Source organism: Schistocerca americana, chromosome 6 (genome assembly GCF_021461395.2).
Source record: "Schistocerca americana isolate TAMUIC-IGC-003095 chromosome 6, iqSchAmer2.1, whole genome shotgun sequence".
Taxonomy (NCBI): Eukaryota; Metazoa; Arthropoda; class Insecta; order Orthoptera; family Acrididae; genus Schistocerca; species Schistocerca americana.
Genome location: NC_060124.1, coordinates 455,292,379 through 455,319,993, shown reverse-complemented (window position 1 = coordinate 455,319,993; position 27,615 = coordinate 455,292,379). Strand labels below are relative to the sequence as shown.

The following is a 27,615-nucleotide window of genomic DNA, read 5'->3' as shown; positions in this document are numbered from 1 at the left end:
ACAAACACTGAGGTGTTAGTAGGAGCATTATCGTCAAGCCATTTCCAGGTGTGGTTTTCCCACATTCTGACTGGTTCTTGAAAATTGCGCCTATCTTCCGGGTATTATTGACTGTACGGCTGTATGGCTGAGACTCATGACGCACTATCAAGCAAACAGTGAGAAGAACCTTTACATATGATATAGTCAAACATTTTTCGGGCTTGGCTCTTCAGACAGTCTCCATTGGGACGATTGGGTCTTGGTTTGACATCATACCCGTACACCGATGTTTCGTCATCTGTTACAACTTTCTTTAGAAGTCCTGGGTCGTTGTCATTTAGCAGTTCCTGAGCAATGTCAAGCGGCGTCGTTTTTGGTCGAAATTCGACAGTTTCGAAACAAACATTGATGCTAAACGTTTCTTGCCCAAAAATCCGAAAAAATTGTTTGGCCTGATCCAATAAGCTGACATCATCAGCAACCTCTCTAATGGAGATTCGGTGATTTTCTGGAACCATTTTCTTTATTTCTTCCATATCGTCATCAGTAATGGATGCGCTAGGGCGTTCAGAGTGGTCGTGTTCTTCAAAGTCATGTCGACCGTCTTTGAAACGTTTATACGACTCGTAAACTCTTGTCTAACTCATAGCAGATTCGGGAAAAGCCACAGTCAACATTTCGAATGTTTATCACACCTCATACAGCACATCTAGCGATTTCCGTTCCATTCGAATAATTCCTTCGTGGTCGTCGTTTTCTTTTCTTAGAGTGTATTTAATATACTTTATTTGAGTTACGATAAGCATACATCAGCAACTTTTTGTGTGGTGCAGATGAATAACTATAAAACTCACAAATACGGATTAAATCATTAATACTCCATATTAAGTAACCATAAGAATGAAAAACAGCGTTAGCTTGTGCTTGATCGGTTCCCGGGAATTACGCCGGATAATGTTGTTAAAACCGCACAACATTTCAGTGAGACAACTGCCCGCCATCTTCAGCTGCTACTGTCGCGTCGCTGAGAAGCTCGCCAATTTACACGTTGGCTTTCTAGAACAGCGCAGGCGCCAGCGGGCGCATAACATCATCGAAGACCAATCGTAGAATCGTCAGCGGCAGATTAGCAAGTGCACCGAGTCAACGCAGATGGGAAATCTTAGCGCAGATGTTTAAATAGCGCGCCAACCCCTGCACGCGCCAAACGGGGTCCATCGCTCCCGGCCGCAATTTCCCGCGCCGCGGCGCGCTTCCACAGACCGCGACCCGTTTCTCCAGCAGAGGGCTCTGGTATTAGACGCCGTCTATATTATCGGACGTAATTCCCGGGAACCTATCAAGCAGATGCAGCACTGGGAAAGCCTCAAAAAGCACAGCTTTAGCCTATGAACACAAGAATAAATTTGTTTGCTGAACTCTTAACGTTACGTATCGACAGCTTCAAACTTCCTCGATCAGCTCAGTGACACTGAACGGGCAGTTAACTACCGGCATGTTGATGTGCTCGGCTCTAGAACGTTTTCGTTGACAAGGTCTGATCTAAAATAAACCACACTGCTGCTTAGGATCTGTGTGTTTGCCAAATTTGTTTAAACAGAGGTATTAGTCTTCCAGGCGGTAAAACGGAAGCGCAGTAAAAAAAATTTCTTGCGCATCGCAAAAAGTCGGCAACAAGAACTTTTCACATGTTGTGAGAAGCTGGCAGGGATGATTCTTTGCCATATGCATATAATTTTTAATGGTTCATGAGACTTTTTGAAGGCAGGGATTCGGAGAATAATGATGACCGACTTGGGCGGGTATACAAATCAAGATGTAGTTTTCAGATACTTCTCAAGTGGTACACATTTACAAAGAGGACGTTTACGGCTCTATCGGGGTAGATGAACCTGAGAAGAGTATTTACGACAGTGGTGGTGAAAAGCAGTGTAATAAACAAAGGAAAGGGGAAAGGAAGTTAATCTTGACATTTTGAAAAGAATTAATGACGAATCCATAAAATTTTTGTTGAAGTTGGTGAAACGAGGATATCGCGTATGAACCAGAAACGAAGGATTCCTCAATACGTTGCAGATTACTATTTTTGCCACGAGCAAAAAGGGTGCACGTAAGATTATTGATGATAGGTGACACGAATAACATTGGCGACCGAAGAACAATATCGCGTGAACGCTAGTGACTGTTTCTGTTAACTACTTAAGGAAATAATCAGTTGTTACCGATCTGAAAAGTGACGGTCAGATAGTCGATGAAAAAGATCCTTTTTAACGAACACGTGTCTCTTCCGCCGTTTATGTGACTTTTACAGCTCATTGCCGCAGTATATACACACGACGGGTTCTTTCATTTTCTGATAGGAATAAAAAAAAGGTGTTGAAGCAATCATACAATATAGCCATTCACAACCGTTTTTTAGTTCACTGCCGTTTTACCTCCGAAGATGTCTCCAGCAGTCGGAGGACACGTCAGGAAAAAGTTCGAGCTATACCGGCAGTTCCCCTTCTTACGCGTCCTTAGAGGATCGAACACCTATGTATAAAACGTCGTATCTCCTGAACTATGGGTCACAAAGTGCTACAATTTTGCATACATGATCAGTGATATGCGTACATAAAATCTGCAAAATTTGTTGCGAACAGAGCCAGTAGTGAAGAAATAATAAGTTAAAATGTCGTGCCCGATGCGGTAGTTTGTCAATGAACAGCGAAAATGTAGTAAGCAATTAACTTTCTCTCTTTCGTCATTATGTGGAGGAGTTGGGTGTCGGCTTGAAAAAGTTTCGTAAATAAATCGTGTGAAAATTTTGTTGGAAGTGGTCAAGTGCTGTTGTATTCAAATACTGCAAGAATACTGGAAAATTTACGCGCCACAGGATTTGCTGCCTCAAGATATATAGGGTGGTCAGAAACAGTCTGAACAGATTGTAAGAGTGCTGCAGAGGAGGCGGTGCGGAAATATAATTAAGAAAAAAATTTGTATACGTTCCGCCTTAACCGAGTTGTTTAGCACTGAAATTTGCCAATCAGGTCATAGCGCGCACAAGTTCAAGCAGCCTGTTGGAGACAGTGACGCCAAACATGTTCTTCGTTGGTTTTTAACCGCATAAATGTAGCTTTGCTCACCTAGCTCAAATTTATCACTTCCGATGAAGGCACATTCTAATAATGGTAATGAGCATTTTCCTAAGTGGTAACTAACTGACCAACAGGTTGTGAACAGCCGCCTTTTAGCCCGTGCAAGTACTTGAATTCGCATACGCGACGACCTGACTGGCTAACATCGACGTTAAATAACTCTGTAACGGCGCAACGTATACTATTTGTCTCTTAGCAATTATTTCTAAACACAGCCTCCCCTGCATAGCCCTTACAAGCTTTTCAGACGATTTCTGACCATCCTGTATAAACAGTTTCTAACTGTAATACTTAACGTACTGTTTTAAGCTCCAACATGAGATTATACTTCATTATGAGCAGATGAAGATAGCATTTTACATTGTTTTTAATTCGGCTAGTAACTTTACGAAATATAGAAACTAAAATTTTTGTTGTCCCTCTAAGCCGTTAAATAGGCAACCTGCAACTGAGAGCGTGCTCCGGGTTAGACGTTTAGTAATATAGATACCATGACCTCTCATTGCGGAAGTTTTAACTAAAGAAATAGTGATATTTGCAGGACGTAACTTATGAAATAAATGAAATACCTTAAGCAGAACTTTCGCAGAAAGTTTAGAACCAAGGTCTTAGAGAATAAGTTTACACAGTGGCAAGAGTGTGATATGGACGGTATGGAAAAATGGACGATTAGTCTGAATTAAAGTCAAAAAATGCAAGAAAATGTCTGATTATTTTTTAAAATACGGGATACAATGGAACTTCCAGGACGAACGGCCTATTCCATATGCCATTCGAATGGGCGACGGGTTGATTGGCCAGAAGTTGAAAGACGTAAAAAAGTACGCTGATATTTCAGACGACTGCCGAATAATAGAACCAGACAGAAGAAGGGACAGACCGCATGAAGCCGTGTGCTCCGTACGACTCTCAACTCACAAGGGAGAGTTTCACCAGCCTCTCTCGGCAAGTAGAGTCAGTTTTAGTTAAATGTTCCGGAGATGATCTGAAAGTTTCTTTTATCGAAATGATGTGGAACGAATCAGTTTATGTGTATACGTGATTAATGTTAAAATGAATAAATATATTCCTTTTTGGTCCTACTCGTGCAGCTACACTTAAAAACTAGTTTGAGGCTATTTTATGGGTAACCAGGTCTTAAGTAAAAATTCACAAAAGGACTTCCTCAGGAAAAATGATATTAAGTAAGATTTAAAAGTTGCTATGATTCCTTTCGGTCATTGTGTGTTATAGGGCAAATAATCAATGTTGTAGCATAGTTAACTCCTTTCCTAGCCTTAATTGTGGGTTATAAAGTCTTTTATCCTCTGTAGTTGTAGGTATAGACATCACTATTCTTCTCATAGTGTGATGGATTATTTATGATGAACATCATTAGTGAATATATGTATTGTGATGGTGTAGTTAAAACGAATTATCCATTGAAAAGATGTCTACGTAATGCCCAAGAGGTGAACACAGCATTTTATTCTCACTGTTCGTTTTGTGCAATCGGCACTTTATATCTAAGTGGTGAGCTACACTCAAATTTATTACACAAGCTACAACTCAGTGAAACTCTTGCTTCCAGGTTTAGTTCAAATGGTTCAAATGGCTCTAAGCACTATGGTACTTAACTTCTTTGGTCATCAGTCCCCTAGAACGTAGAACTAATTAAACCTAACTAACCTAAGGACGTCACACACATCCATGCCCGAGGCAGGATTCGAACCAGCGACCATAGCGGTCGCGCAGTTTCAGACTGTAGCGCCTAGATCCGCCCGGCCACTCCGGCCGGCCCAGGTTTGGTACGAATAGCAAAGGTTGCTGACTTCTATTCATGTTCTGCCTTACTTGTTGCTAAGACTATTAGTTGTACGCATTTGAATTTGGGGTGTTTCGTCAAAATTTGGGAAGTGTCAAATTTCGCTGTCAACATAATCGCTTTCTGAAAAAACGTAAGTGACAATCTCGTCTGTTGCTTTGGTTCTCATGGTATTTATTATAACACCACTATAATCTGCAAAAACTGCCAGTTGTGCTGGATGAATTTTAAATGGAATGTCATTCACATATATGAGGAATAGCAGAGGACCCAGAATTGAGCTTTTTGGGTCGCTGTTCGTGATATCGCGACGGTCACTAAACTTTTCTCTCCTTTTATTATTGTTTTAATTATTTTTAAGTTCTGTTTGCTATGTGTGATTCAAACCAGTAGAGTGTAAAGTTAAAATAAAAATTAAATTTATCTGAGACAGTAGAATTTTCTCTGCAGTCAAATGCTGTGGAAAAATCACAAAGGACACCAACTAGCGATATTTTATAATTTAAGGTGCGTAATATTTGGTGAGTGAATGCTTAAAAATGGCGTTATCATTCGAGCGGCGCTTCTGTATTTCAAACTGTAATAAGTCAAGTAAATTGTTTCTGCTTACGTGTGAGACTAACTTTGTCGAGCGTTTAGGAAAACAGCATCAATAAAGGAATTGGACGACATTTATTTAAGTCTTAAGCACCGTTGGGCGTGGCCAGTACTTGGATGGGTTACAGTCAGGGTAAGCCACGAGCTGTTGACAGTTTCCCCTTTGCTTCAAGGCAGAGGGGACAGGAGGGATGGTGGAGGGCAAGTCCCAGATCACTAGTCTTGGCGTCAGTAGTTTGGATTAAATCTCGAAACTCTCCGCAGTGTCTCATTAAGTGAGGGCATGCAACACTGGTGACGGTGACTCGTCCGCGGGTTGGGGACATTAAGCTCGGCATACCTGTTGGTGGTGTTCAAGAAGACTATGTGCCGCCACCTGTTTTCACCCTCTCCCAACCTTCGACATATCCATCACGAATATGACACTGTGCTAAACACACACACACACACACACACACACACACACACACACACACACTACAGTCTCCTACACCTAGCAGCTACGCTTCCGCACACAGTTCTCATACTACGCGAACCAACGAAAAGTGTTAGTGGTTGCGGGGGATAGAAAACACCTCCCCTGTTCAGGAGGCTAAAACCTTACTTCGGGGTCTATCATCAGCCATTCACATCATACGACTTCGCTTTACCTCTCTTATAAAGCGGTTTAATAATTGCAAATTTTAGTCAGATTGTCAAAATTCCCTGCGCCAGTGATGCATTACATACGTTCATCGCTAAAGACATTCCATATTAACTTAGAGCAACTTTTCAGAATTCTATTTAAAATTCCATTAACGCCATAGATGCTTGTTTTGTATTTGTTCTTTTTTTAATTTTTATGATCTATTAATTTAAGTAAAGGATGTTGATGCTACTGCTAGTTGTTTAAACTTATGTAGGATGACGTTTTAATATATTCTCTTACTTAGCTGAACCGCGTGAAACGTCACCTTAGAAAAATTAATGAATTACTGTGCTGGAAAACCTCTTACGTTATTTGCTTTTCAAACAGCTGAGCAAAACTGAACGTTCTCAGACATTACTCTCTTTACTTATTCTGATCAACACTAAACTGACACACAATATTTTTAGCGCAACGCAATCTGACTTTCAAAAATCCCTACAAAAGAATGGCCCTGACTAATAATAACCTATACCTTTCATGAATCACTTACCTCACAAAAATCTTCGTTATTCAAACTACTGCAATACAGCGTGCGCCAATACTGCCAGCTAAATAACAGATTCTAACTACGGAAGGCACTAACTACTCATAGGCACAGTCAGCAAATGAAAGATTTTGATAGAGAACAAACAATGTATTTACCTTAATAGTGTTCTAAAGTTTATATATATATATATATATATATATATATATATATATATATATATAATGGCTCTGAGCACTATGGGACTTAACATCTGTGGTCATCAGTCCCCTAGAACTTAGAACTGCTTGTACCTAACTAACCTAAGGACATCACACACATCCATGCCCGAGGCAGGATTCGAACCTGCGACCGTAGCAGTCGCGCGGCTCCGGACTGAGCGCCTAGAACCGTGAGACCAACGCGGCCGGCTATATATATATATATATATATATATATATAGCCTCCAGCAGTGGTGGATGTGGGGAGTGAGATGGCGGAGTTTTGAGAGCGGATGATCTGGACGTGTGTCCATCAGAGAGAGTAAATTTGTAAGACTGGATGTTATGAACTGATATATATATATATATATATATACATATATATATATATATGATCTGGACGTGTGTCCATCAGAGAGAGTAAATTTGTAAGACTGGATGTTGTGAACTGATATATATATGTTCATAACATATATCAGCTCATAACATCCAGTCTTACAAATTTACTCTCTCTGATGGACACACGTCCAGATCATCCGCTCTCAAAACTCCGCCATCTCACTCCCCACATCCACCACTGCTGGCGGCTAACCTCCAACTGCGCAACGATACGCGCTGTTCACATCCAGCTGCCCAACACTGCAATAGCAAGATTTCCAACAATGCAAAGCAACCACAGACTGCACACACAGCACAGTCAGTGATTTTCATACAGAGCGCTACATGGCGTTACCAACATAAAAACCTAAACAGCCTACTTCCATCTAAACAGCCTACTTATACGCGTACTTCTATTTCTGCTGTTGCATTTAGAAAGAGGCTGTTGAAAATGTTTGCAACTTATGACTTATCAGTCTCAATTATTGTCTTTTAATTTCATTGTGGTGCCGTTTTGTACACTGACTGGTTCCTGTGTCTCCCATTTCACAATATCCCGTACAGTTTTAAGCACACTATCTACACTATTAATTGCTGCTTTGACTTATTCTGGCGTCTACATAAATTTACGTTTTCCTCTGAAAAAAAAATCCTTTTAGTTATCCATAGCTTACTTGTTTTCTTAAGGACATTCTGGACAAGTTTTTAGGAAACCTATTTTCAAATATTGACACCAATTTACCATGGAATATGTCGAATTTCACATCAGCACCTCCTTTGGTATATACCACATCCCATAGAATCTCTTTTAACTTATTCATAACACACTGAACTCTGTTTTCGTTAATAAGCCCCCGTGCAATGGATGAACATCCCTCACAGCTGTAAGATTACTTTCGTTAATTGTTCATCGCGATCAGAGAGTCCACTGACGATTGGTTAGACATCAATTGTTTCAGCCTAAGCACTCATCATCATCATCATCATTTAAGACTGATTATGCCTTTCAGCGTTCAGTCTGGAGCATAGCCCCCTTATAAGATTCCTCCTTGATCCCCTATTCAGTGCTAACATTGGTGCCTCTTCTGATGTTAAACCTATTACTTCAAAATCATTCTTAACCGAATCCAAGTACCTTCTCCTTGGTCTGCCCCGACTCCTCCTACCCTCTACTGCTGAACCCATGAGTCTCTTGGGTAACCTTGCCTCTCCCATGCGTGTAACATGACCCCACCATCTAAGCCTGTTCGCCCTGACTGCTACATCTATAGAGTTCATTCCCAGTTTTTCTTTGATTTCCTCATTGTGGACACCCTCCCGCCATTGTTCCCATCTACTAGTACCTGCAATCATCCTAGCTACTTTCATATACGTAACCTCAACCTTATTGATAAGGTAACCTGAATCCACCCAGCATTCACTCCCATACAACAAAGTTGGTCGAAAGATTGAACGGTGCACAGATAACTTAGTCTTGGTACTGACTTCCTTCTTGCAGAAGAGAGTAGATCGTAGCTGAGCGCTCACTGCATTAGCTTTGGTACACCTCGCTTCCAGTTCTTTCACTGTGTTACCATCCTGTGAGAATATGCTTCCTAAGTACTTGAAACCGTCCACCTGTTCTAACTTTGTTCCTCCTATTTGGCACTCAATCCGTTTATATTTCTTTCCCACTGACATGACTTTCGTTTTGGAGATGGTAATATCCATACCATAGTCCTTACATTTCTGATCTAGCTCTGAAATATTACTCTGCAAACTTTCGATCGAATCTGCCATCACAACTAAGTCATCCGCATATGCAAGACTGCTTATTTTGTGTTCACATATCTTAATCTCACCCAGCCAGTCTATTGTTTTCAACATATGATCCATAAATAATATGAACAACAGTGGAGACAGGTTGCAGCCTTGTCTTACCCCTGAAACTACTCTGAACCATGAACTCAATTTACCGTCAACTCTAACCGCTGCCTGACTATCCATGTAAAGACCTTTAATTGCTTGCAAATGTTTGCCTCCTATTCCATAATCTCGTAGAACAGACAATAACTTCCTCCTAGGAACCCGGTCATATGCCTTTTCTAGATCTATAAAGCATAGATACAATTCCCTGTTCCACTCATAAAACATCTCCATTATTTGCCGTAAGCTAAAGATCTGGTCCTGACAACGTCTAAGAGGCCTAAACCCACATTGATTTTCATCCAGTCGGTCCTCAACTAATACTCGCACTTTCCTTTCAACAATACCTGAGAAGATTTTACCAACAACGCTGATTAAAGAGATACGTCTGTAGCTGTTACAATCTTTTCTGTTCCATGTTTAAAGATTGGTGTGATTACTGCTTTTGTCCAGTCTGATGGAACCTTTCCCGACTCCCAGGCCATTTCAATTATCCTGTGTAGCCATTTAAGACCTGACATTCCACTGTATTTGATGAGTTCCGACTTAATTTCATCCACCCCAGCTGCTTTATTGCACTGCAATCTATTGACCATTTTCTCCACTTCCTCAAATGTGATCCTACTTCCATCATCATTCCTATCCCATTCTTCCTCGAAATCTGAAACATTGCTGATCGTATTTTCACCTAAGCACTATCAATAAAAATGTTATCAGTCAAAGTCTTGCTGTCTTGCGACACAAATATTGAAAGATTTACGATTTGAATGAAATTGAAAAAGCTACATATTGATTCCAGTTCAGCTTTTCTACCAGAATCTCTTAAGAAATTTACATTGCAGTCTCCACAAACTATTAATTGTTTCTTCGACTCTTGACAGGCACCTCAATAATGCGTCTGCATTTCTCAGAAATGTTTCGTAGATGGGATCTGTAGACTGTTCGAATTAGAAGAGAAGTAGTCGGCAGTAATAACACACAAGTGCATGCTTCTAGGTCGAGACGCAGGAGACACACACACGGCCCTTCTCCCGTGTAGCTGTATTGATTACTCAGTCTATGTTGGTCTATGCAGAGCCTTGGTACGCTTATGTACTGCCCTTGGAGTTAGGTCTGTCAGTTCAGCACGCGCATAGTGCTATGCGTATCTGGCTAGAACAATTATGTACTTAATGCAACATAAGAAGGTAATGAAACATTAATAGCTTGGGATCCATGGTGTTACTGAAACCTGGGATTGTACACAAAATTACTGGGTTGTTCATAAGACTGCATTATCAATTATGTTACTGCATCTTCACAGTGAACTGATATCCACGACAGCGTTTATGTCCTGGAAGAAACTTTGTACACATATGAGTAAAGCGTTCATAAACCGTGCAAGTATGAGATATGAAATTCGCTTAACTTTAACACTCAGTTTTTGTCACTATACCGGTATATCATAGATTTGTCTTCCTGTATGTTTATCTCACTTCAGTTAATATTACAGTTGAAGTTTTTAGAAATGAAGAGCAGACTAAGTTTAAACATAGTGGGAGTTATTTTCTATATTTCGCTTTCTGCCCTTCCGCATGTGAACTTTCTTGTCTTCAATATAATGGACACACTGCATTTAAAAAACTAAGTTATTGCCCAGTATGGGTGAAGTGTTGATATGTTACTGCACTCATGATTACGCGTCTACATCAACAGAACTGACTTTAGGCACGCAGGTATGTGTCTTTTTACCTATGAAAATGGTTGTTTCACTATAGAAAAACGTGTCTACATTTCAGACGAGGAGATTGGAGGTGCCGACGGCATGGAGAAATTTACCCAGTCGGAAGACTTTCGTCGTCTGAACATCGGCCTGGAACTGGATGAGAGCATGCCCTGGATGGAGGACGAGTTCATTGTCTTCCACTGCGAGAGAAGCGTATGGCGTGAGTTACGTTACGTTACAAGCTTTTCTGTCATACTTCAGTGGAATATAAAGAATCCAGTCACAGGGAACTTGATACCGCTAATGTTAATCGTGCAGCACCACTAACGCTTATTCGAACTGCAGTCTCAAACGTTCTCATAAGATTCTCATCCCGTAATGGAGCAGTTACACAGTCACAACACGTTAATGGATAAAAATTTAAAAACATTACTACGAAACTTACAGGTCAAAATTTCGGCGTCATAAACAACGAATTGACACTGAGGCGTTTTGTAAAAATGCGAATTCAGCCCACAGACAACGAAGAGGTTACAGTCAAACATTTCTGTGTAACTGTTGTGTAAAGTGTTACAAGCAGACTATACGCATAGCAAAAGACAAAATTGCTCTTCATATCACAATCTCCTAGAGCAAAGATGAGAACGAGGTCTAGAAGTGTAAACTGCCAGTAGAAACCCATTTACCCAAATAACTGAGACTTTTTATTTCACTCGATGTAAAGTCTGTTCTTTATAGAAAAAAAATTATGAAAATTTATTGCCGTGAGGCTTAACACAGGTACATAAGAATTAGAATCAGGTGCTCCACAGGCCCTGAAAGAATTTATAAAACGCGCGTTAATGTAAGCAGTAAGCAGCTAGCCTCTGTTATAGTCTTGAAGTGCACACCGCTTGGTAAGATGATGCAATTTTATAATATTTCCAGTATTAATCTGTCGATAAATGGCAACGAAAACATTTGAAAAACTCTCATAAAACTTGGAAACATATAAAACATACACAATAAAAAAAGGAAACAGACCATCCCAGGATAACCGACACAAAATGTTTAATAGAGATTAGCTGTATTAGCTATTAACATTACAGACGCCCAACTTGAATAACCATAGGCACCGAAGGGATTAACTAAGTACCATAAAACACACACTTATAGCAATTAATGCCGAAACAAAAGAACACAGCCAGAGTACCGCATAACCCAGTACACATGTATGTGGGTACAGTCAACCCCTGGTAGCTGAGTGGTCAGCTCGACGGAATGTCATACCTAACTGCACGGGTTCGATTCCCGGCTGGGTCGGAGATTTTCACCGCTCAGGGACTGGGTGTTGTGTTGTCCTTATCATCATCATTTCATCACCATCGACACGCTAGCCGACGTGGCGTCAACTCGGAAGACTTGCACCAAGCCAACGGTCTACCCGACGGGAGGCCCTAGCCACACGGCATTTCCATTTATGTGGGTACATGGCCAGCTTCGAAAACTGTAATCACCAAAGAGAGTAACTTTCGATTAAGTAACGTAGTAACTAATGCCGATACCAAAAAGACAATCAGAACAGCGCGAAACACAGTGTACATGTGAGTGGGTGTATATGGAAATACATCTTTATCCCAACTGCAGTTAACAATGAAAGAATCTCAGTTTATAATAACGTGTGTATGTAATCACATCACACCATTCAGACTTTAACACACACACACACACACACATATATATATATATATATATATATATATATATATATATATATATATATATAGTTTTTTAACATTCTGTCTGGGGAGATCAAACCATTACAATGGAAAACACAACAAGAGCCAGATAGTGCTGCAATAACATCGAAGGAGCAAATGAAGCTTAGCAAGTAAAATAAAAGTATCGAATGTCAGTGTTGCAACGACCATCCACAGGCAGGCAAAAGTCACTCTGTTGTGATAGGCAGGAAAGTGGAAACCATTCTGTTTTAAAATGTATCTCGCCGGATTGAATTTTCTTTGCTGATCCACTCATGATGTGGTGAACGGAGTGCAGAACTGCTAGAGTTTTGCGCACAGCTCTCATCCGTATATAAAAAGTCTATCCCTTCAGACTGCGGCATGTACAGGCAGATGTCTTCTCAGATGCAGTATTCCGAGTGCGTCTCCTCCAGTGGGCTGGAAGGTTGAAGTATCTAACCCGTGTGTCTCAAGCAGACAGAAGACAGACAAGGTGTCATATATTGACAATATAACGATTGGCACATTGTTACGGTTAAGGCTGCTGGAAGCCATCAAGGGTACTCCAAGATAGAAAATCAGAGACACAATACAGAGCTAAACAGTAACGCCAGAGCCCTGCAAACAGCAGAAACTCTGGGCAGCTCTCTCGGGGGAGAACTTTCACTTCAGAGAATTAACTAGTAGCTCCAACCATCGCCTAGACGCTGTTGCAAGGCATCATACTAGAACATGGCCACGAAAATGCATGTCTTAGCAGAGGAAGCAAGTTTGATACTTGCTCCTGAGAACTGCAACGTCATTGAGTTTCCACAGGTCAATGTGCTACCACAGCGGTCCCCACTCACAAAGGGACTGAGAGCAGGGCCAAGTGTTGCTGGCGATAATAGGAATGGCAGTGACGTTTTGCTTTCAGCTAAGCGCTGTTGCTATCAAATTTGGAAGCCGGCCCCTGTGGACGAGCGGTTCTAGGCGCTTCAGTCCGGAACCGTGCTGCTGCGGTCGCAGGTTCGAATCCTGCCTAGGGCATAGATGTGTGTGATGTCCTTAGGTCACTTAGGTTAAAGTCGTTCTAAGTCTAGTGGACTCATGACCTCAGATGTTAAGTCCCATAGTGCTTAGAGCCATTTGAACCATTTGAAATCTGGAATTTGTTAATGTAAATATCCAGAAACATCCCTACGTACCGACTATGAGAAGGGTAGGAATCTAAATGTGATTTGTCAGAACTACTCATCAGATTGGTCAAAGGTTGTTAAGTTGTTGGTGCGATGGCTATAGGAAGGGAGAAACACTGCGCCGCTACGATCCTCTGGAAACCCATGTTTCTCTATTCAAAGGGAGTCTTCAGTCAGATCTTTGGGCCTCCGAATCCATATCACTCATAGCCATCATCGGTAAGCTCCGACATATATGTTTTTCTTACTTGGAGTTCATACTTAACATCCTGTTGGTACTCGCTACTTCTCTATGCGCTCACCCACGTTATTTCAGACACTGGCTTCTGTTGTGCAAGCGGTTGCCTTCTTTGCTTTACTAACCTATAGAATCAGCCTTCAGTGAAGTAGTTAGTCTGATCGCTAACAGTCAGAACCCTGAATTACGTAACTCTCCAACTGCGAAACCCTGTCAAGTTCGAAAATCCGCGCCTCTCATAGGTGCCATGTGACAGTGAGGTGCTGATCGAAGTCATCATCCTGCCTCCACTGGGGATTTGTCTTTCTGCATTTGCTCCTCACCGCTCAGAAACAGCAGACTGACCTTAAACTCTCTGTCTTCTCTCCATCCTGTATCAGGTGTGGGGTGTTTTGACATTGATAGTGGCTTCTCACATACTCAGCCCAATGCCATAGCTGGACTGAGGCTTTGAGACCTATCAGAAGCAGCACTTGCACTCCATTGAAAACAAAGCACGAAGAGCAGAGGAAAGACGCTGAGGTCCGGAGATCGATGCCTGACGAAGGGAGACGCGGCCAGGGCAGCCCTGTCTACACGACTTCACGACAACGAGGGAGTCGCGGGAACAGCAGAGCGATTACGAGACGGAGCTGCGGGTGCGGTTCAGGGAGGACCACCAGGACAACGACACGGCGGCGTCAGTGCGACCCAGTAGCGGAGGTCGCACGCCGCCTTCGCAAGTTTCATAATGGTTCGAATGGCTCTGAGCACTATGGGACTTAACTGCTGAGGTCATCAGTCCCCTAGAACTTAGAACTAGTAAAACCTAACTAACCTAAGGATATCACACACAATCATGCCCGTGGCAGGATTCGAACCTGCGACCGTAGCGGTCGCTCGGTTCCACACTGTAGCGCCTAGAACCGCTCGGCCACCCCGGCCGGCTTCGCAAGTTTCAGCGGCAGCAGTGTCCAGCGATCAGACGGCAGGTGGCAGTGGGCAAAGGTCCGACACAGCACAGCTGAGGCAGTGCGACACTTCGGGCGTCGTGCAGTCGCGTCCTGCTCAGCTCAGCTTGATTAGGCTTAACTCAGGTCACCTCACTTCAGCACACTAATGCACTTAGCTTCAAGCAGCGATGCTGTCTCATCTTACCCCTGCCCAATGTATCATCAGACAAAGGTAAGTGATGGACTTCATAATCTACCTACGTTTCTTCAGCATCTGAATTCGCTGCATCCGAATATAAACTACACAACAGAAGTAGAAAAAGATGGTACTTTACCTTTTATTGATGTTTTGGTACGAATAAAAGCAGATGGGACCTTGGGACGCAGCGTCTACCGCAAGCCAACGCTTACAGATCAGGAGCTGTAGGTCACAAGCTGCCATCGTCCTACACACGGAGGTAGTGCATTACGTACGTTAGTTCATAAAGCACAGGTGGTATATGATCCTGGAAGCCTTTCGAGTGAACTACAACATTTGAAGACAGTGTTCCGACAAAATGGTTATTCTCAGAGACAGGTATGTAATGATACACGCCTTCGTCAACCGGAAAAGTCCGCAATTGCGGACATCGGATGATTTATGAAAATACGAGACTTTTATCCCCTGTATCATCTTTCTGGGAATGCGTCATTAAGGAAGCAATACACGTTCGTACAGCCGATAATCTCATCAACAAGGATGAGGGATTTCAACTGAGCACAGCCTGGAACCTTGCATTGGCTGCTCTTAAATCATGACGCGAAAATCTAGATACACTGCTGGCCATTAAAATCGCTACACCACGAAGATGACGTGCTACAGACGCAAAATTTAACCGACAGGAAGAAGATGCTGTGATATGCAAATGATTAGACTTTCAGAGCATTCACACAAGGTTGGCACCGGTGATGACACCTACAACCTACTGACATAAGGACAGTTTCCAACCGATTTCTCATACACAAACAGCAGATGACCGGCGTTGTCTGGTGAAACGTTGTTGTGATGCTTCGTGTAAGGAGGAGAAATAAGTACCATCACGTTTCCGACTTTGATCAAGGTCGGATTGTAGCCTGTCGCGATTGCAGTTTATCGTATCGCGACATTGCCGCTCGCGGTGGTCGAGATCTAATGACTTTTAGCAGAATATGGATTCGGTGGGTTCAGGAGGGTAATACGGAACGCCGTGCTGGATCCCAGCGGCCTCGTATCACTAGCAGTCGAGATGACAGGCATCTTATCCGCATGGCTGTAACGGATCGTGCAGCCACGTCTCGATCCCTGATTCAACAGATGGGGACGTTTGCAAGACAACAACCATCTGCACGGACAGTTCGAAGACGTTTGCAGCAGCATGGACTATCAGCTCGGAGACCATGGCTGCAGTTACCCTTGACGCTGCATTACAGACAGGAGCGGCTGCGATAGTGTACTCATCGACGAACCTGGGTGCACGAATGACAAAACGTCTTTTGTTCTGCTGAATCCAGGTTCTGTTTACAGCATCATGATGGTCGCATCCGTGTTTGGCGACGTCGTGATGAACGCACAATGGAAGCGTGTATTCGTCATCGCCATACTGGCGTATCAACCGGCGTGATGGTATGGGGTGCCATTGGTTACACGTCTCGGTCACCTCTTGTTCGCATTGACGGCACTTTGAACAGTGGAAGTTATATTTCAGATGTGTTACGACCCGTGGGTCTACCCTTCATTCGATCTCTGCGAAACCCTACATTTGAGCAGGATAATGCACGACCGCATGTTGCAGGCACTGTACGGGCCTTTCTGGATAGAGAAAATGTTCGACTGCTGCCCTGGCCATCACATTCTCCAGACCTCTCACCAACTGAAAACGTCTGGTCAATGGTGGCCGAGCAACTGGCTCGTCACAATACGCCAGTCACTACTCCTGATGAACTGTGAAATCGTGTTGAAGCTCCAAGAGCAGCTGTACCTTCACACGGCATCCAAGCTCTGTTTGACTCAATGCCCAGGCGTATGAAGGCCGTTATTACGGCCAGAGGTGATTGTTCTGGGTACTGATTTCTCCGGCTCTATGCACCCAAATTGCGTGAATATGTAATCACATGTCAGTTCTAGTATAATACACTCCTGGAAATGGAAAAAAGAACACATTGACACCGGTGTGTCAGACCCACCATACTTGCTCCGGACACTGCGAGAGGGCTGTACAAGCAATGATCACACGCACGGCACAGCGGACACACCAGGAACCGCGGTGTTGGCCGTCGAATGGCGCTAGCTGCGCAGCATTTGTGCACCGCCGCCGTCAGTGTCAGCCAGTTTGCCGTGGCATACGGAGCTCCATCGCAGTCTTTAACACTGGTAGCATGCCGCGACAGCGTGGACGTGAACCGTATGTGCAGTTGACGGACTTTGACCGAGGGCGTATAGTGGGCATGCGGGAGGCCGGGTGGACGTACCGCCGAATTGCTCAACACGTGGGGCGTGAGGTCTCCACAGTACATCGATGTTGTCGCCAGTGGTCGGCGGAAGGTGCACGTGCCCGTCGACCTGGGACCGGACCGCAGCGACGCACGGATGCACGCCAAGACCGTAGGATCCTACGCAGTGCCGTAGGGGACCGCACCGCCAATTCCCAGCAAATTAGGGACACTGTTGCTCCTGGGGTATCGGCGAAGACCATTCGCAACCGTCTCCATGAAGCTGGGCTACGGTCCCGCACACCGTTAGGCCGTCTTCCGCTCACGCCCCAACATCGTGCAGCCCGCCTCCAGTGGTGTCGCGACAGGCGTGAATGGAGGGACGAATGGAGACGTGTCGTCTTCAGCGATGAGAGTCGCATCTGCCTTGGTGCCAATGATGGTCGTATGCGTGTTTGGCGCCGTGCAGGTGAGCGCCACAATCAGGACTGCATACGACCGAGGCACACAGGGCCAACACCCGGCATCATGGTGTGGGGAGCGATCTCCTACACTAGCCGTACACCACTGGTGATCGTCGAGGGGACACTGAATAGTGCACGGTACATCCAAACCGTCATCGAACCCATCGTTCTACCATTCCTAGACCGGCAAGGGAACTTGCTGTTACAACAGGACAATGCACGTCCGCATGTATCCCGTGCCCCCAACGTGCTCTAGAAGGTGTAAGTCAACTACCCTGGCCAGCAAGATCTCCGGATCTGTCCCCCATTGAGCATGTTTGGGACTGGATGAAGCGTCGTCTCACGCGGTCTGCACGTCCAGCACGAACGCTGGTCCAACTGAGGCGCCAGGTGGAAATGGCATGGCAAGCCGTTCCACAGGACTACATCCAGCATCTCTACGATCGTCTCCATGGGAGAATAGCAGCCTGCATTGCTGCGAAAGGTGGATATACACTGTACTAGTGCCGACATTGTGCATGCTCTGTTGCCTGTGTCTATGTGCCTGTGGTTCTGTTAGTGTGATCATGTGATGTATCTGACCCCAGGAATGTGTCAATAAAGTTTCCCCTTCCTGGGACAATGAATTCACGGTGTTCTTATTTCAATTTCCAGGAGTGTATATTTGTCCAATGAATACCCGTTTATCATCTGCATTTCTTCTTGGTGTAGTAGTTTTAATAGCCAGTAGTGTACTTCGATAACAGGCTCGTCAAAACACTGGTCTATTACGGCCGTCGGTGAGTAACGTCTGGCCGCACTGTTGGAAAACGCAGCGTACAGCGCACGCGCAGCAGAGCCGCTCTGCGGTTTTCGGCAGAGGGAGTTTGAATATGCCACCATCCATCTGCAAATCGTAGCGCATGCACGATTTAGGCACCTGCGCATTCTTCGCGCGCATGTTCTAGAAACGGGGCGTCGACGTGCGGATACTGTCAGTCGTACCTAGCCACCAGCAAGGAACACCATCAAAAGTTGTCGGACAGTAGCTCCGAGGAAAGATTGTGGAATCTGCACAACATGGTCCGGCGGCAAACCCGTGATGACTATTTACAACACATCCTCGGGGAAGCTTGAAGAGTCACATTAAATGAATTTATTAGTAATGTGGACATAGCTTTCGAATTAGTACATGACGTAGACCATCCAATATGTCAAAAATCGTAAAAACCTCTTATTCAGGGCCCTCCATAAAATAAACTACTCAAGGCGACTTGGCTTCAACATGGGAAGAGGCAAGAAATATTTTGTTGCAAAATTGTACATGTAAGCGTATTTTCTATTGCTGTGCTTGTGATATGGTTTCTAGTAGGCAGTCAAAGAGAGCATCGATTACTGATTGGTACAGAAAAGTAGATACACTTCAACATTAATTTTGTGAAGGTGTCCTAGGACTGGGTAGGGTCTTCCCATTACTAAGAAAATTGAGGCTAGTAATTTTCATTTATGGGTGGTACCCGTGGTCTAGGGGTAGCGTCTTTGATTCATAATGAGAACGTCTTCTGTCCCGGGTTCGATCCCCGTCACTGCCTAAATTCTGATAAATAATCAGCATTGGTGGCCGATGACTTCCGGCATAAGAAGTCAGCCTCATTCTGCCAACGGCCTTGTCAAAGAGGGCGGAGGAGCGGATAGAGGTTCAGGGCACTCTCTTGTCCTAGGGGTGGGAAATTGCCCCTAAAGGCGGAAGAATCAGCAATGATCAACGACATGAGGATGCAGAAGGCAATGGAAACCACTGCATTAAGGACACGTAACGTGTACCCACAGGACATGTGGCCTGTAATTGAAGAAGTGTCATGGTGATCTCTCCATTGGCAAAAGATTCCGGAATAGTCCCCCATTCGCATCTCTGGGAGGGGACTGCCAAGGGGGAGGTTACCATGAGAAAAAGATTGAATAATCAACGAAAGGATAACGTTATACGAGTGGGGGCGTGGAATGTCAGAAGCTTGAACGTGGTAGGGAAACTAGAAAATTTGAAAAGGAAAATGGAAAGGCTCAATCTAAATATAGTAGGGGTCAGTGAAGTGAAGTGGAAGGAAGACAAGGATTTCTGGTCAGATGAGTATCGGGTAATATCAACAGCAGCAGATAATGGTGTAAGAGGTGTAGGATTCGTTATGAATAGGAAGGTAGGGCAGAGGGTGTATTACTGTGAACAGTTCAGTGACCGGGTTGTTCTAACCAGAATCGACAGCAGACCAACACCGACAACGATAGTTCAGGTATACATGCCGACGTCGCAAGCTGAAGATGAACAGATAGAGAAAGTGTATGAGGATATTGAAAGGGTAATGCAGTATGTAAAGGGGGACGAAAATCTAATAGTCATGGGCAACTGGAATGCAGTTGTAGGGGAAGGAGTAGAAGAAAAGGTTACAGGAGAATATGGGCTTGGGACAAGGAATGAAAGAGGAGAAAGACTAATTGAGTTCTGTAACAAGTTTCAGCTAGTAATAGCGAATACCCTGTTCAAGAATCACAAGAGGAGGAGGTATACTTGGAAAAGGCCGGGAGATGCGGGAAGATTTCAATTAGATTACATCATGGTCAGACAGAGATTCCGAAATCAGATACTGGATTGTAAGCCGTACCCAGGAGCAGATATAGACTCAGATCACAATATAGTAGTGATGAAGAGTAGGCTAAAGTTCAAGACATTAGTCAGGAAGAATCAATACGCAAAGAAGTGGGATACGGAAGTACTAAGGAATGAAGAGATACTTTTGAAGTTCTCTAACGCTATAGATACAGCAATAAGGAATAGCGCAGTAGGCAGTACAGTTGAAGAAGAATGGACATCTCTAAAAAGGGCCATCACAGAAGTTGGGAAGGAAAACATAGGTACAAAGAAGGTAGCTGCAAAGAAAACATGGGTAAAAGAAGAAATACTTCAGTTGATTAATGAAAGGAGGAAGTACAAACATGTTCCGGGAAAATCAGGAATACAGAAATACAAGTCGCTGAGGAATGAAATAAATAGGAAGTGTAGGGAAGCTAAGACGAAATGGCTGCAGGAAAAATGTGAAGACATCGAAAACGATACGATTGTCGGAAGGACAGACTCAGCATACAGGAAACAACCTTTGGTGACATTAAAAGCAACGGTGGTAACATTAAGAGTGCAACGGGAATGCCACTGTCAAATGCAGAGGACAGAACAGATAGATGGAAAGAATTCACTGAAAGCCTCTATGAGGGAGAAGATTTGTCTGATGTGATAGAAGTCGATTTAGAAGAGATAGGGGATCCAGTATTAGAATCGGAATTTAAAAGAGCTTTTGAAGACTTACGGTCAAATAAGGCAGAAGGGATAGATAACATTCCATAACAATTTCTAAAATCATTGGGGGAAGTAGCAACAAAACGAATATTCACGTTGGTGTGTAGAATATATGAGTCTGACGATATACCAACTGACTTTCGGAAAAGCATCATCCACACAATTTCGAAGGCGGCAAGAGCTGACAAGTGCGAGAATTATCGCATAATCAGCTTAATAGCTCATGCATCGAAACTGCTTACAAGAATAATATACAGAAGAATGGAAAAGAAAATTGAGAATGCTCTAGGTGACGATCAGTTTGGCCTTAGGAAAAGTAAAGGGACGAGAGAGGCAATTCTGACGTTACGGCTAATAATGGAAGCAAGGCTAAAGATAAATCAAGACACTTTCATAGGATTTGTCGACCTGGAAAAAGCGTTCAATAATATAAAATGGTGCAAGCTGTTCGAGATTCTGAAAAATGTAGGGGTATGCTATAGGGAGAGACGGGTCATATACAATATGTACAACAACCAAGAGGGAATAATAAGAGTGGACGATCAAGAATGAAGTGCTCGTATTAAGAAGAGTGCAAGACAAGGCTGTAGCCTTTCGCCCCTACTCTTCAATCTGTACATCGAGGAAGCAATGATGGAAATAAAAGAAAGGTTCAGGAGTGGAATAAAAATACAAGGTGAAAGGATATCAATGATACGATTCGCTGATGACATTGCTATCCTGAGTGAAAGTGAAGAAGAATTAAATGATTTGCTGAACGGAATGAACAGTCTAATGAGTACACAGTATGGTTTGAGAGTAAATCGGAGAAAGACGAAGGTAATGAGAAGTAGTAGAAATGAGAACAGCGAGAAACTTAACATCAGGATTGATGGTCACGAAGTCAATGAAGTTAAGGAATTCTGCTACCTAGGCAGTAAAATAACCAATGACGGACGGAGCAAGGAGGACATCAAAAGCAGACTCGCTTTGGCAAAAAAGGCATTTCTGGCCAAGAGTAGTCTACTAATATCAAATACCGGCCTTAATTTGTGGAAGAAATTTCTGAGGATGTACGTCTGGAGTACAGCACTGTATGGTAGTGAAACATGGACTGTGGGAAAACCGGAACAGAAGAGAATCGAAGCATTTGAGATGTGGTGCTATAGACGAATGTTGAAAATTAGGTGGACTGATAAGGTAAGGAATGAGGAGGTTCTACGCAGAATCGGAGAGGAAAGGAATATGTGGAAAACACTGATAAGGAGAAGGGACAGGATGATAGGACATCTGCTAAGACATGAGGGAATGACTTCCATGGTACTAGAGGGAGCTGTAGAGGGCAAAAACTGTAGAGGAAGACAGAGATTGGAATACGTCAAGCAAATAATTGAGGACGTAGGTTGCAAGTGCTACTCTGAGATGAAGAGGTTAGCACAGGAAAGGAATTCGTGGCGGGCCGCATCAAACCAGTCAGTAGACTGATGACCAAAAAAAAAGTTTTCATTCAAGGCATCTATGATCAATGCGTACAGACAACTGTGCATGCAAGGGGCAAAAGCATCGCCATCACTGAGGCTGTTGAGGTCGCTTTGATGCACGAATCGGCAATTAAATCGAACAAGGCAGAAGGGTTTGGTCATAAACGACATCAATGCTAGGTGCGGGAAGTCACCTTAATTGTTTCTTACATGTAAGTGGAGTGCACACGATTAAGGATTACAGAAGTAATGTTAAGTGTAAAACTTGTGGTAAATCTCGGCATTTAACGCAAGAAAAGAATTTGCAAAGTGGGATCGCCTCAAGCATGTCGAGAGTCAGAGGCTCCAAAGACAGTCAGGTGCGAAAGTTAAAGTTTATTGGGACACAGAAGTCCTCGTAAGATAGCAAAGCCAGTTCTGTGCTTCGCATGTCACATGCCAGGGCACATAGCTAGGAGCTCACTGAAAATTCAGGGTATTCTGTGAAAAATAACAAACAGAGAAACTAAAGAAAAGCATAAGATAACAGTCGCCTTGTGCTGAATTGGGAAATGTATTCAAAGTCGAGTGTGAAAGTAGAAATGAGTTTGTAGAATTGAATTGCCCACAGAGTATTGCTTCTACATAATGGATCACAAAACCAGGTCGAGAATAGACCTGAGGAAAGTACTAAGATTAAAGGTATCACAAGTTCAGCCATAAATACGTATGGTACGGTAGTTTTACATCTTGGAATAGATACAGAATCAAGAATAAAATGTAGGTTTCACCTGGTAAGAGGAGAACTGGATACTCCCTACGCCAGTTTAGTTGGTAGAGACTTCTTAACGAAGCAAGCTGTAGTAGTTGATTACGCCAAAGGAAACCAGTCTATCGGGGGTACGCGCATTAAGCAGCATGCAGAGATAGAAGCACAAAAAGGAGTCGGGTCCAGATCTGCATCCAGCCCTGCAGACATGCTTCCAGGATCCGTGTCCACTGGACTAAAGCTGGTCATACACAGCGTATCTGTGCAGTGAATGTTCTCTGACCCAGGATTGCTGTCGTGTTACACAGGAGTTATATACACTCCTGGAAATTGAAATAAGAACACCGTGAATTCATTGTCCCAGGAAGGGGAAACTTTATTGACACATTCCTGGGGTCAGATACATCACATGATCACACTGACAGAACCACAGGCACATAGACACAGGCAACAGAGCATGCACAATGTCGGCACTAGTACAGTGTATATCCACCTTTCGCAGCAATGCAGGCTGCTATTCTCCCATGGAGACGATCGTAGAGATGCTGGATGTAGTCCTGTGGAACGGCTTGCCATGCCATTTCCACCTGGCGCCTCAGTTGGACCAGCGTTCGTGCTGGACGTGCAGACCGCGTGAGACGACGCTTCATCCAGTCCCAAACATGCTCAATGGGGGACAGATCCGGAGATCTTGCTGGCCAGGGTAGTTGACTTACACCTTCTAGAGCACGTTGGGTGGCACGGGATACATGCGGACGTGCATTGTCCTGTTGGAACAGCAAGTTCCCTTGCCGGTCTAGGAATGGTAGAACGATGGGTTCGATGACGGTTTGGATGTACCGTGCACTGTTCAGTGTCCCCTCGACGATCACCAGTGGTGTACGGCCAGTGTAGGAGATCGCTCCCCACACCATGATGCCGGGTGTTGGCCCTGTGTGCCTCGGTCGTATGCAGTCCTGATTGTGGCGCTCACCTGCACGGCGCCAAACACGCATACGACCATCATTGGCACCAAGGCAGAAGCGACTCTCATCGCTGAAGACGACACGTCTCCATTCGTCCCTCCATTCACGCCTGTCGCGACACCACTGGAGGCGGGCTGCACGATGTTGGGGCGTGAGCGGAAGACGGCCTAACGGTGTGCGGGACCGTAGCCCAGCTTCATGGAGACGGTTGCGAATGGTCCTCGCCGATATCCCAGGAGCTACAGTGTCCCTAATTTGCTGGGAAGTGGCGGTGCGGTCCCCTACGGCACTGCGTAGGATCCTACGGTCTTGGCGTGCATCCGTGCGTCGCTGCGGTCCGGTCCCAGGTCGACGGGCACGTGCACCTTCCGCCGACCACTGGCGACAACATCGATGTACTGTGGAGACCTCACGCCCCACGTGTTGAGCAATTCGGCGGTACGTCCACCCGGCCTCCAGCATGCCCACTATACACCCTCGCTCAAAGTCCGTCAACTGCACATACGGTTCACGTCCACGCTGTCGCAGCATGCTACCAGTGTTAAAGACTGCGATGGAGCTCCGTATGCCACGGCAAACTGGCTGACACTGACGGCGGCGGTGCACAAATGCTGCGCAGCTAGCGCCATTCGACGGCCAACACCGCGGTTCCTGGTGTGTCCGCTGTGCCGTGCGTGTGATCATTGCTTGTACAGCCCTCTCGCAGTGTCCGGAGCAAGTATGGTGGGTCTGACACACCGGTGTCAATGTGTTCTTTTTTCCATTTCCAGGAGTGTACTATGCGGCCAATAACATATTTACACATAGTACTGAGTTTTTTAAAAGAATAGGAGGATGTTAACTGTGATAAAATTATGTTTTATTACCAGAAAATTACACTTTGATCTATTATAAAATCAGTCATCAGTTACTATACATGTCACCCAAATTACATTAGTATTTATATATTTATTTCTACAATACTAAATTCTTTGTTAACTTTTCTTATTTAAAAAACAGTTTTATTCAATCAATATTTTTAAATAATTGCGGTATTAGCTATGTAAGAAATTACATATCGATTCAGCAGCGTTTCCTGTAAACATATATAAACACGTCCACGAGCATGAATAACTTAATTATTTTAAATTGTGAGCAAGAAATATTATTTGGGACAATTTTTCATGTTTCGTTCTGCTCTGTCACTCATTAATTATTTGGCCCATCTCGAAAAAAAAACAAAAAAAAAAAACTCTCACACGGCAGAGAGGTGGCAGTGATACACAGCCGTTTCAGCATAATTTTATGGTGTTGTGGTTAAATATGTTTTCACTGTTTCCATCAGACAGGATCTTGAGTCCTATGAAGTAATTCTTCAATAGTATATTTATGTATTTCTATGGCACTCGGTACAGCAGGATTTTGTGGAGCAATCAAATTATTTACTTGTTGACCAGATTTTCCAAAAATCAACGGTTGACATTCAAGTTGAACTGAAAGAGACTCTTCATTGTTTTTACTAATATTTTGATGGTTTTTGTCAGTATTTAACTTAACTCTAGCACACATCTGCTTGAGGTCACCTACTGTTTTTTTCTATGCTTCTAGGCGCTAGACCATGAGACCTGATCCTTGGATCTAGAAACGTCACATGAGCAATTAAATCTTCTGTTTAAGCGTCACCAGGTCTTCCGTTTATCTCACAGTTAACAGTCTGGAATAGTTCTTCAATGCCGTATTTATTTTGTTCTGTTCAGTATTCACTTCAATTTGTCAAGCATGACACAAACTTAGATGGGTATTGTTGAAAAGGAAACATGTTTTTCTGAGCAAAGAGACTCTGTAATAACAAAAAAATGTGTAAAACTGCTTTGCATTTTGAAATAATTTCGTGAATTTTCACTGGCTAGAGTAGTTATTATAGCAGTGTGCATTGAATGAAATCTACTAATCACATCTTACGTGGAGTTCCAACGAATTATTTAGTCCTGTTTCAGTTTCATTATCGGAGAGTTTTACTATGCTGTAATCTAAATAACGCATATGAACTTCGCTTAAAATATTCGACAGCACTCTTTACTTTTATTATAACTGATTTTAATTTCTTCCTGTTGCAGACCACTATTTGCTGCCAGATTTAAGGAGCGCCTCACTTGTCTCCTCCCTTCGATTTTCATAGCCCTTAACATGTTGCTAGCATTATCTGTGACTATGACAGTAACATTATTTTATATACTCCATTCAGGTACAATATCTCGGATCGTTTTTGCTATATTGTCAGCTGTGCGCTGGCTTTGATGGTGAATACAGTGCAGCAGGTCATTTTTCGACGTTGTGTTTTCATCGAGGAAGTGTGCTGTGATGGCGTAGAAGTGGTTTTCATTATTTTGAGATGTCCATCCATTAGCAGTTAAACACACATCTTTTCCTTGCATAAATAAATTTCGAAATTCTTCCTTTAGTTCATTGTGGATGGCAGGCAATAAACCACAAGAAACTGTTTTTCTTGTTCTTATGATATATGCTGGATAAAGTAAATTGAGCAGTTTTCGGAATTCAGGATATTCTACAATTTTAAATGAGTGGTATCCTTTTACAATCATTTTTAGTAATTGATTATTAATTTGCTTGGAACGATGAATTGGCAGTAGTCTTGTATTAGTTGTATAACTTGCAATTAAATTTGGTTTCGGTGTTTGATATACTGCTTGGCTTCTTGAGATACTCTAATTCAGGGCTGCAAGACTGCTGAAGTAGATGGTAAAACTTCTACTGAATTGGATGGTATAGATTTAGATGCAGAATTGGGGTTAGTATTGTTAGAATTGGTACTGATAATTGTATATCCTTCACTGTTTCTTCTTCCTCTTCATATGCCGAACGAGATTTCCCGTTCCAGTCGTGGATTGTAAACAAGATTTAGAGAACAATATCTACATTTAGCTTTATTTTCTTGGCTTGCAAAATGATTCCCCATTTCACTGTTCTTGGGCTGTTGCATAATAAACCTAAAACAACAAAAACATCTAGCCAGCATGCGCACATATACATTAGGCAAGTGTGACTAAAAGCCTTAATTAGTTACCAGTCATTAAATCAGTGGACAGAGACTAATGTCCATAACATCATTTGCAGTGGTCAAAATTGACTTGCAACGTTTACCTGACAGAGAGGAGTGGAAGAAACTTGTAAAAATAAGACAATGAAAAATACCATAAAAATTGAAAATTTGGATTGTCCATTCCTATTTAACACATAAAGATGTCCACAGCTTAAA

The 27,615-nt window shown here is 43.3% G+C and overlaps 1 protein-coding gene across 1 annotated transcript in view; it reads left to right on the top strand.

Annotated features, from left to right (window-relative positions):
• Window positions 1–27,615, top strand: part of LOC124619754 (aminoacylase-1-like) — a 118,275-nt gene that overhangs the window by 54,651 nt on the left and 36,009 nt on the right. Inside the window, exon 4 of the mRNA XM_047146332.1 lies at window positions 10,954–11,100. Within this exon, the coding sequence (XP_047002288.1) occupies window positions 10,954–11,100 (147 nt within the window). The remainder of the gene's footprint in view (window positions 1–10,953; window positions 11,101–27,615) is intronic.